The 12,072-nt window shown below is 36.9% G+C and overlaps 1 protein-coding gene across 1 annotated transcript in view; it reads right to left on the bottom strand.

The window, feature by feature from the left end:
• Positions 1-12,072, bottom strand: part of CACNA2D3 (calcium voltage-gated channel auxiliary subunit alpha2delta 3) — a 388,427-nt gene that overhangs the window by 80,910 nt on the left and 295,445 nt on the right. The window contains exons 19-25 of the mRNA XM_058844987.1: positions 7,188-7,259; positions 6,894-6,955; positions 4,977-5,044; positions 3,234-3,279; positions 2,986-3,083; positions 2,084-2,177; positions 404-499 (exon numbers count right to left, since the gene is read on the bottom strand). Of these exons, the coding sequence (XP_058700970.1) occupies positions 404-499; positions 2,084-2,177; positions 2,986-3,083; positions 3,234-3,279; positions 4,977-5,044; positions 6,894-6,955; positions 7,188-7,259 (536 nt within the window). The remainder of the gene's footprint in view (positions 1-403; positions 500-2,083; positions 2,178-2,985; positions 3,084-3,233; positions 3,280-4,976; positions 5,045-6,893; positions 6,956-7,187; positions 7,260-12,072) is intronic.

The following is a 12,072-nucleotide window of genomic DNA, read 5'->3' as shown; positions in this document are numbered from 1 at the left end:
AATGGGAAACTCTTTTATGATGAGGTCTCCTTACTCCTTTTTCACCCAGTCCAATTCTGCCACTTGGCTTTATTTCAACACCAAAAATATTTTCCACAATGACACAAAGTCCCTGAAAAAGCCTACAGGTATTTGTTTTCAGGTGGTGTAGTAAAAGGTGTAGCATGATCATAATTGTTCTCTGAAGAAAAGAGATGTGAGATGTGTGCAGGCAAAGCAAATTTATAGGCTACAAGTGTAAACTAGTTCATTGTTCCAGATGTTCCAGTCAAAGAAATAACTTCAGGGATCTTAGGATATTTTTCTAACTTGTTCTTTGTGAAGAAACAGTAGATGGGCTTCATAAAAACAAACTTTTGACTCTCTTTTCTTATCTGGCTGCCCTGCAGAGTTTGTTACTTACTGGTTGGTCAGCTGTTCTGGGCCCACAAACAGGTTGATACGAGAGAGCCCAGTCCGTGTCCCAAGGAAGGCAACTTCCACTCCCTTGTCAGAGTTTCTGAAAGAGTGCAGAACACAAGCAAAGAATGCTTCAGACAACAAACAGAGCTGCAGCACTGAAAGCACAAGTGTACACATTTCTGGAGAAAGATTATTGTAAGCATAATTCCCTTGCTTATTGATTTACTTTTAAATGCTATTTTTTAAGTTATAGTCATCTGGATTTTGAATAGTCTGCAATGTAGAAATGCTATTTAGACTAAGAATCCCTAAAAAGCCAAACACAATAAATTTTGTAGGATTTGTAGGAAGGGATTATATGGATAGAATAACAGAATAAAGAGGTGTGGCATAGCTATGTATAAACTATATAATATATATAATAACCACTGACACAGTGATTCTGAGATGGGCAGGAATTCCAGATCTCGCTCCCAATCCATTCATCATTTCTGTGCTGCATCTATGCTTCAAGTCATAGGTGTGACTATTGCTCAGGTAAGCAAACAGATTTAAAACTGGCAGTGCAGTGTCAAACTTAGCTGCCATCAGGACAGGCTTTAGCCTCTAGAACTTGGGAAAAAAACATGGCAGGCAGCTCAGACTGAACTCTTTTGCAGCACTGTTATCAGTACCAAGCTATTTTAAAACAAATTCTTGTATGGCTGCAAGAACTTCAGTCCCATTACCACAAAACCAGGGACCAGAGCCATTTTATTGTTTCATTAATGAGACAGTGAAGCAAAGTAAGAATCTGAAAGGGCTTCAAAAGTCTCCCACTGGCATCATTCCACAGCTGTCCTGGTGCTTTGGATCTGTTATTTCACTGTGTTATTTCACCTCTCGATGGCCACAGTATATTAGGATGCAAGAATTTCTTATCTTTATCTTCTCAGAGAAGGCTGGCTAGTGTTTTGATGAACCAGATCTTATCATGTTGCTCTTATTCATTCAGGAGTACATGATGTACAGCAAGGTATTTTTTCATTCAACTTTTAGAAAATGTTTGAAATCTAGGAAAATTGAATCGGGATAATCTCCAGAACTGCCTTTCAACCACTGTATTTCATGCAAACTGCTAAGCTTAACACCTGTTTTCTCTAATATGGATAAAAACTTGTTACTTAACACCTTAGTACATCATAGCATAAATGAATAAAGTAGAAGATAAAACTCTGAGAAGGACTAATCTCCTAACTCTCCCCAACAGGAATCTGGATCCCAAGTACTTCTGGAAAATAAACAAATCAAGGATTAAAGAAATTATTTGCAGCGCTAGTTTTTATATATATAATTTTTTCTGAGACAAGATACCAATTGCATCAATAATTTTGGTAAGTTTTGCACTAAATTTCTCAAGTACCCTTTGTTAAAAATACACAGAATGATAAATTGCAATTAGGGTACAATTTCACCTGTTTTATTGTGGAAATTGGGTAACCTTTCAGTTAATCATCCTGACATACCATGCAAGATAAACACTTCAGATTGAACTCAAATTTGGTGGTATTTAGGATCAAGTACTTAGTATAGTATTTTCATGCATATCATTATTTGTTACATATTCCACCAGTTCATTAACATAAATAAATAAAAATACAGCCATGACTCTTGAATAATGATGGACACAAAGATCACTTACTCTGATTTGTTCAATGCTAGACTGGTCCAATAAGCTTCAATTGGTGCACTCACAACTGCATCAAACAAAACTTCCTGGATCAATTCTTTATCACCTACCACAGTACAATAAAACCAGTAAATGTATGTACATATAAAGACTTTTTTTAGATGACTAAACAATAGTTTTTTACATTTTATTTTATCTCTGATATGCATTCAAACATTTTGCTCTACAGCATTTACTACATAATATTACACTGTATTTTACCACAATGCAGTTTTTCACATATAATTTCATTGCATTAGCAACAATTTAAGTCAAAACCCAGTGATACTCCACTTCATGTATATTCTTCATGTATACACTATCTAATGCTCATGTTTGCATATGCCATAAGGATACAAGTAGGTCTAGTAACAGTCACAAAATCTCTGCATTTCTGCAAACATACAGAATAAGCACCTATCTGATTTTTTTATTCTGCTTTCCAGTTCAGAAATGCTTATTACATATGCATCCTCCCTAAAATACTCATGAAACATCCAGTATATTCTTTAGAGGTGCAATTCAGGGATTGGTTCCCATCAGTCTTGTTTAATTTATAGAAACAGATGGAGAGATAATTTTTCACAGTACAGCTACACCATCTGAACAGAAACTTGAATGTTTGGTAAAAAATTTGCATCATAATTAATACTACTACTAATAATACATCATTAATTCTAATAAGTAATAATATCTTTATTGATACCTCAGGAAAAGCTTAAAACCAAATAAAATTGCAAAGCAACGTCAGTTAAGCAATCCTATCTCAAATCATCACAGGCTGAACGAAGTAGCTTTGCATTTTGTAGAAGGTAAAGTATGACAGTTTTTAGCTGGGATAAAGCCTGCAAATCCACACTGAACAAAGTACTTGCATTGGAGCAGGGGCTCTTTTCCTGTGAGGTAGCGTTTAATTGCTTCTAACTGAGTCATCTGCCGGTGCTCAGGGTGTAAGTCAGTGTTGCAGTAGGACCTGTGAACACGTTGTCAAAACAGTAAAAAGTTATATGTACAAGCACAATCTTTCTTTGTCTTTGGACTAAAGATTGGGCTCTGCAAGCACAAACAATATGAAACCAAGAGGGGCAACAGACACTAATTTCATGCTTTATTTAAGGCTTACCATTCGTCTGCTAAGGATACATCAGGGTGTTCTAAATCATGTAAACCTGTAACAGGAATAATAATGGGTTATTTAGGGAGAAGTCTGGGTAACAGATGGTTATTTGCATACACTCCATAATATAAACCCTTCTTGGAAAGTGCATTATTACCATAATGAAATAAATCACAGTAAACCATGTTCAAATGTGCTTTAGGGTTTAACAAACTGTCAAAACTAGTTAAATCAGATCTAAAACTGAAAAGGTAAGAAAAAAAAAATTGTGCTGATATGTTTAACTTATACAAGTTACTCACATAATGTATTTAAAGTTTAGAAGACAATTTGAACAAAGACAAATGCAAAATGGTAATGGACTCCTGTTCATACTCTCTTGTTCTCTTTGACCAGTAAAGTTCTTTATGCTAAAATACACACTTCTCATTTCATGAGAGTTGTTCTCCTCTCTTATAAAGAAAAAATTATTAAGAACAATTCCCTCAAAACCTAAGCACACAGGCCATGAACACAAGCAGCAATTTATGGGATTATTCAGAAATGTTTTTTCGTAGCAACAGGTCACACAGATCCTTGTAAATAAGAACTATATCATTAGTTATATAGCACAATAAAAATGTACTTTGGCAATTTTAAAAACTCTTAAAATACTTATCAATAGACAATAAGCACATAGGGTTCAGAAGGTAACAGTTTAACCCCCCAGAGCACATAATGAACAAGAACAGAGTAACCGTGACTAAGGAGGGCAGGGAAGCCAAAACTGGAACTAAAACTGTGCTCCCTGGGGAGGACAGTGAGGTGAAGTGAATCAGTGGAGGTAAGAGTGGGAACTGTTAGTTATGGTTCTGTTAATGCTTCTGGGGGTGCATCTGGGACTCAGACTGACTGAGACGTGTGGCTGCATTAAAGAACATTGGTGAGAAGGATATTGGGAACAGTCTGGGGAGAAAGTAGCTCCGAGTCTCCCGTTGTGTCCTCTTTGTAGCTGCTGTGCAGGAACCCAAACCTCAAGGAACTTCTCATTATATCTATCTCTCCTGAGTACAAAAACATATTCATGTCCCAAAATACAGCTGAAGAACAAAAGCCTGAAGAAATTAACTGTCTTGTTTAACATCACTGACTAAACAAGAAGAATCAGAAATAGAGACTTCAGCATAAAATCTGAAAGCATTCCTCTATTGAAACACTTTTTGTTCAGCAGCTTCTAAAATTTTCAACCTTTCCTTCAACCTCCTGAAATGCTTCCACTCTTCCTTCATCTTTAGAAACCTTCTTGCCAAACAACTTTATCACCACACACAGTTGACTCCTCAACTCATTTAGTCAGGGACTTCTCAAAAAGCAAAACTGAAAAGTAGTTCTTTCCCTGGCTACCTCTACTACTATTAACGTGTAAATCCTTGTACCTAATGCACGAACCAGTTATAGCTCTGAAAGATTTCACAATGTCTGTGAACAAAACCAACAGCCACTATAGTGCTCTTAGTGGTTACTTCATTCAAGAAACACCACAAATAATTAACACTGGGCTATGAGCTGTTCTCTGGAACACAGAGAAGAGGATGGAGGATGATCCCATCTAAAGAAGATTCACAAATAGTCTGACTGTGCTTAAAGCCCTGTGAAGTAAATGATCTTTAAAGAAAAAAGTCTAATTCCCTTATGGAATCTGCAGACAAGGAACTACCAAATTAACAATAAAACTACTGTGTAAGCTACATGAGAAGGTAGGTACCTTACCTTCTTCTACAGTTACATTCCCTCTGAAGAAGTATTTTCCATGTCCTCTAGAGAGAGCCACACCTAAACTGTGCAGAGAAATAAAGCAGACCTTGAAATCTGTGAGGCAAACAATAGCAGACATTCAGAGCTATTTTCATTTTTAACATTTCCAGCTCATGTACTATGATTAACTTAAACTTTTTTGTTTCCAGACCCTCACCAATTATATTTATTGTTCAATTAGTTGCTTCAATGATGTCTCAGTACTGATGTGCCTGCAACAATTGGCTGTATTTATGTGTGCTTAGAGGTGTAGTAAACCATTATTCCCTGGCAAACTAATAAATGAGCCCCTCCAAGCTTACTGCTGTTTACCCAGCATGAGATTTCTTCAGCTGAGCCTTGAACATGACTATGGCCTTACAATAAAGGAGACAGTTTTTTGTAAATCAGACTAAGCTGTTGAGAAGCTACAGAAGTGTGGGAATTGATGGAGCTACTGAGAGGAAAAGAATTTCAAATGTGACAACAGCCTCATGTCTCCTCCTGGAGTAATTTTTCTGTGTTTCATATTTTTAGCTAGTATAGCTCTTTTTTATTAACTTCAGCTTCATAAATTCTCAACAGTTATACCCTGTGCTTTGGTCTGGTTTTCAGTCTACCATCTAACACATCCAAGTTTAATGAAGAGACTGGGGGATCCCCTGCCTCTTGGTATTGAACACAAGCACAGAACACCTTCTGCCATTCATTCATTCATTGAAGAGGATTATCTTGAGCTAGGAATCTGCAGTAATCAGCAAGACTGCAAATGCATGGGCTAGTACTTGAAGAACATGGGGAGGCACCAAACCCAAGAGCACACAAGCTGCAATCAACAGCTCAGTCTGGGAAAGGGCTGAACACAAAACATCTTTGACACTACAGTGTGCAGTTCTCCTGAATCTACACAACAACATGAAACTAGATACATACCATATTGAAAAAGGACAGTTTTCCTAACTACATTTCTCCCCTTAGAGCCATAACTCACACTACATCCATGTATGTAACTCCATTTCTGTTTACCTAATAGTGCAAGAGTGCCAGTGCCAAAGAAAAACAAACAAAAAAAGAAAAACAAACAGCAACAAAAAAAACCTCCACAAAATAAAAACAAAACAAGAAACCCACTGAGTATTACCACCCATGAGTAAATTTGAAGATGCATTAGAGGTCAGAGAAAATGTGCCTGTAGTTTCTCTGTGTGGTAATGTAGCTCAAGTCATGTGAAATTCTTCCATTGAAGAAAATTTCAGTTGAGTATTGCAACTGCCAAACTCCTGCCTTAAGTGCAAAGTACAGTTAGGCCTCTTTTGTTAGTGGTTTATTTCTAGTTCATATATGAGCATTTCTAAAGTGGCTACCTGTTTTTCTTCTCCTTTTTTTTTTTTCCTCCTAAAATACATGCCAAAATTACCGGCTTACTTGGTTTTAGTTATAGAAATACACTGAAGGTAGTTCAGAGAAAGAAAACATCCAAACCTCAAATTGGAAGTGAAATACTATCTCATTTTACATTACATTCTTGTTGTGGAAAAAAAAAATAAAATGGGGCTCAAGATGTAGTTACTTAAATGGATTATAGTATTTATAGCTCTCCAAGTACTTGCGAAAGCCTTTCGTTCAGTGTAAACCTCAACTGAATATTTTTTCAATGAAACGTAAGCCATGACAAACACTGTGAGTTTGCCTGTGTGAGCTTGCACAAACTTTCCATCCCTGGAAAAGCTGAAAGGAATGCTGGTAGGCTCCTTTTCCTTGCTATTTTCAGCATTGTCCAGGGATATTTCATTGTCAGCTTTTGCTGATGAGCTTTTAATGAGTTCACAAGCTCTGTAGAAGCACAAATCCAATGAGTTGGATGAAATGTCCATTTATTATGGCCAGCTCTACCTGAATGGAGTACCCTTGATGTCTGTATAATAGTAGTCATTTGTCATCACCAGGACCCGCTTCTAGATTCAGAACAAGAAAGTCAGAAGAGGAGAGGAGAAGTTACTTTGCTATAAGAAATGTATAAAAGATCAAGTGGTTAGTCACTGATATAATTAGAAGCAAAGTTTACATTCAGTGAGTGAAAAAGAATATATATACTGCAGGGAGCCATGTTTATAGCAACCTTAAAAATAGTTTAAAAACTATCTGCTTGCTTTACATTTAGTTGGAATAGTATTTTAGACATGGTACCCCTTTGTCCACTGTCTTCTTCACTTCCATGGAGAATTTTCCTGTTTTTCGGTTCACCATTGCATTTCGAAGCTGAAATGAAGGAAATGTGTGTCAATTCCTTTATTTGCTTTCCCTCTAATCCCTTTAACTCTGAGCTCTGTAATATACTCATTTGGCCTAAGTAGCCCTCAAGTTTCTTCATGTCTTCATTTTTCAACAATTCTACTACACCCTGGAGAGCCCATTTACAGATTTTATTAGTGACTGTATAGGCCAAGGCTCCTGCCATACAATTTCAAGCTAAGGTACATAAGATAGGAGCTCTTAGCATCCTTCATAGTAAAATACCTTTTTGTGTAGTAATCTGGATTTTATTTGGTATGAACAGTGTAACTGACTGCTATTCTGCATTTACTGCATGGCAAGGCAAGGGCTAGATTCCTAGCTGGATTTAGCTGGTTAGACCAGGGCCCAGTGTTGAAATACATCAACAATGACATGGATAAGAAGAAAGCAAAAAAAAAAAAAAAAGAGAAAACCCCGCTTATCTTGCGCTATTTATTCTGCTTAAGAGTCTACATTGGGCTGTATCCTTAATGAGCACCAGAAACTTCATCCTAACTGCATCAAAAATTAACACTAGCCCATGAAAACCAGAATGACAGCCCATTTGATCAGTAACGTGATCCAGTGGGAACACAGAGCCACAGTGCTCTGTAATTCCCTCTGCTTGTTCATTGGTGTCCAGACACCCCTTGCAAGGTATTAAATTTTAGCTCTGTGGTGGAAGCCCTAAGCCAGTCAAAGCTTTAACAATTGGCCTGGACCTCTCCAAGTTTTCCAAAAGATATTTTAAATCCCCTTCAAAAATGTGTTTTATTGCTTTATAAGCCAAAAAATCAGAGAAGCTAGGGAAAACAGAAAACAAATGGAAAAGGGTTTATACACAATGATTTAGCTGCTGCTTCTGCAAGTTAAATCTGTTACTTTTTAGATCACCACTACAAACAAACACTCCTGTCCTGTAATTTTATTTTCTACATGAGATACAGACTACCAGGCCTGGGGGCAGCAGAGTTCCTGGCCCATCATTCCTAAAACTTCTGATCACTCCTAAAAACTCTGCCCTTGGCACACCTTGGTGCTCCCTGCCTTCCTCCCTGAGGACACACCACCTCTTTCTTAGGTGAATGCACCGTGATGAGGAAAAGAGTGAAAAAACCCAACAAGCACAGCCCAGTCCTGGAAGCCAAAGTGACCATCAGAGTCCCCAAGGATGAGGACAGGCCACCCCAGCACAGCTGGTCTGAGGGCAGGGGCTCTGGGCTAAAACTGAGGAAAGACAAGACAGGTTTTTATGAGAAATCCTCAGCCTTCAGGTTTGGAATTTGCCTATTTATCAGTTCACTTTAGGGAAGAAATAAAAAAGTTGCTGTTTAACTTACACCATCCATAAATGGAAATTTTTAATTTGAGCACTTAGATTTACTAATGGATGACATGAGTTATTTTGTGAGGAAAAAGCACCTATAGATTTTTTACAGCTGTAATTTTCATCACAATTTGAAAGCTCCACTATTGCTAATCAATTCAGAATTTAAAATGCAGGAAAATATTGACAAAATAAGCACTTATATGTCTCTTCTATTGCATATCTATCTAAACACAATTTTGGGCATGTTTCTGCTGAATAAATATCTCCTGTTCTACAGTACCTCATGCCAGACTGAGCAGTTCAGTCGAGTTTTAATGAGAAGTTGTGAAGACAGACATATCAATGTGCTCTGCAGGCTGAGTTAGTATGGAGGGAAAAGAGAATCACCAAACTGGCCAGTGAAATATCTAGCTTTATTCTCACAAACAAGTTGAGCATGGCTGACCTAACAAAAACTGAAAGCTTTGCAGCTCTTTAAATTTAATTCTAGATTAGAATTAACAGTCTTACTCTTCTGTTAGCGACTGCAAAAGAATAATTTTTAGCAGGAGGTATATGTAAAATAAAGAATATGTTTTACTGTAGATTTTTTTTTTACCAATACATAATAGGCAATTCTGGAAATAGTTTCCTATTTTAAGTTTTGTGGTTTTGGACTTGGAGAGCTGGTCTTAATTAACCATCTACTTTCTAACATTTACAGAACAGTTCCATTTATCTTTAACATGGTTTTCATTTTTCTCCTATTGGTGCCTGCAGTTGTCTAAGTCCCATTCCTCCCACAAGCCTCAGGCAAGTCATAGATTTACTAAAAGAATCTCCAAACTCTCAGTAGTGTTTAAGATCAAGTCTGCATGTGGGATTTAGAGTTTTCTCTCTCTTTTTTTTTTTTCCTGCTTGCTGTGATTGCATTTCTTGGCTTTGTAATCCAGTTTCTCAGCTCTTCTGCAGTTTCATCTCCCTCCTCAAATGCATAAAATAAGCACTGCCTCAGTTGGCTTCAGGCCCCAAAACATTCATTCATGGTCTTTTTTTTTTTTAATTTGGAAAAAACCTCAATTCATTCAGCTAGAAATTTTAACAGAAGAATTTTAAGTGAGTTAATGAGGAAAAGGACTCCATTCAAAATGAAACCTCCTCTTTGGTACTGTGCATTTGCAAACCTTGCTGGAAGACACTGTTAACTTAACAAGCTCATGCTAAAAATTCTGTTTCTAATAAAATGCCTTAACTGCAAGATAGCAGGTATTGTTAACCTGGAAAATGAGCTGATATATTTATGACAACAGTATTTCATGGTGAAAAAAATTCTAACCTTAGTTTGGCCACCTTTTCCTCATTGAATCACTGGAGAAAACCCATGTCTTCACCTTTCAGAGTAATAAGCATTATTGCTCCTTCAACAAAATATCTTTCAATCAATTCCTAACAACTCAGTTTCACTGCTGCAGTATGAGATCATTCTATATTCTTGGAAAACTATGTAACCATTAAATTAATGTGGCAAAATGTAAGAAAATGTCTTAATCAGCTTCTACAGAAGTGTTTCATGGGAGAAAAATAGACCAGTAGTAGTCTATGTTATTAAAAGCAGCTATATGAATACATTAATTCTTTCTCTCTGCAGTTAAATAAACAATGCTTTACTACCCGAGCTTGGAAAAAATCAAGAACATCAAATCCAAGGCCTTCTGAAGCAGAGCCACATGTAGCTTGTTTTTGCATTACAATTAGAAATTCATTTTTAAGAAACATATTTTATAGGTGAAAGAAAGATTCAGATTAAATGTATGTATGTATTTTTCATCAAAATGTGAAATAAGATTTTTGCAGCCTTCATATAAGGAAACTCAATTTTTGTAAGGAATTTTCAGAAAAAGTGATGGACCTTAAGGGTCTCAATCAAAGGCAGTACTTAGAGAGAGCTGAATCTGGACTTTTCTGTGTGCTCAGATGGAATCTCAATTATAAATAAAACTTGATTTTCAATGTCACAGAAATAGCTCAGTGTTCCATAATCTGAACCACTGAACTTCTACTAAGACATGATTGAAAAAAAGGGATTAAAATGTGAAAATTAAGCAGAGGAAGTAATAGAAGAAATATAAGGAAAAAAAAAAAGAAAACAAACCAAGGAGAAATAACAAGAAGAAAAATCATGAAGATTTAAAGACGAAAACTCATGAAAGCTTAAAGAAGAAAAGTCATGAACGTTTAAAATCTATGTGTAACTACAGCAATAACATTTGAAAGGAGAGAGGAAATTTTAAAAGGTCATTAGCAGAGAAACTGGTTGAGTAATATGTGATCAAAGATAACAGAAAAAGCAGGGTATAAAACATGAAGCCAATGGGATTGCCGAGATTGCAGAAGGCTGCTACAATATACGAAAATCTTATGAGGAAACCTTAAATAGTGCGTGCACAGAAAATGACACAAAGCTATAAAAACGCTGAAAAAGTTTGTGTGTGCACTCCAACACAAAACTTCAACTTAGGAAGTGAAATGGCCTCTGAGGAGAGGCCGAGGACAATCTATCACCTGGTGAAACAGACCCTGCTTAAAACATAGATGAACTGTTTCACTATTCACCAAGGGGGTGGAGAACCAGGAATGCAAGATATATATTTTGTAAGGGAGAAAGAAAATATAGACTTATGTCAGAACAGGGATCAAGAAATTAGGACATCTGAAGACTGACAAGACTCCAGGGGCTGCTGTACGTGATCCATCCCAGATTTCAGAAGGACATGACAAAGTAAATATGGGAACCTTCAGTGGATGTATTCAAACCTCTCTGGAAAAGTAGAGGTATGAGGGACTTGAGAGAAGCTAACACAGGACTGATATTTGAGAAGGGATCGAGGAGACATCTATGAAAAATACAGACATGCAGTCGTGACTTTGGCAGGAGGGACCTTATGGGAAAAACAAAATTACGGGACAGAAAGGTGAACACCTGGAAAGTTACGATTTAATTAGGGACAGTCAGCACAGATTCACACAAAACGAATCATGCCTAACAAATCAGATTTATAGAGGAAGTGACAGAAAGAACAGGCAAAGGTTAAGCCATGGACATGAGGAAAGCTTTTGATACAGTACTGCAGAAAAGGCTAAGCCTGAAAGGCAAGAAAGAATAAGAGTGAACTACAGAGTAGATGGAGCACTGAAAAATGAGGTTAATGGAAAACATTGTGTGATAGACACAGAACTCATGCTCCTGCAGCTACCCATCTATCTGAAATTAGAGTTTGGAGTGAAACTCTGCTCTGCATGTAGGTCAAATAATCCCATTTTGTTTATCCATCTGATGTTTTTTGACTTTGTACATTAAGTAAAAACCTCCCATTACTTCCATTAAGGAAAGAAGGATCTCATGGAAAGAAGTTCAGCTCATTTCTGAGTTTCAGCAGTTGTCTGGACCAGCCCTAGGGAGACATTCTATTCCTGTTTCTAGTGCTATAT

This window comes from Poecile atricapillus, chromosome 9, assembly GCF_030490865.1.
Source record: "Poecile atricapillus isolate bPoeAtr1 chromosome 9, bPoeAtr1.hap1, whole genome shotgun sequence".
NCBI classification, from domain to species: Eukaryota; Metazoa; Chordata; class Aves; order Passeriformes; family Paridae; genus Poecile; species Poecile atricapillus.
Note: the sequence above shows the minus strand (reverse complement) of the source record. Positions and strands in the feature narration are given on the sequence as shown.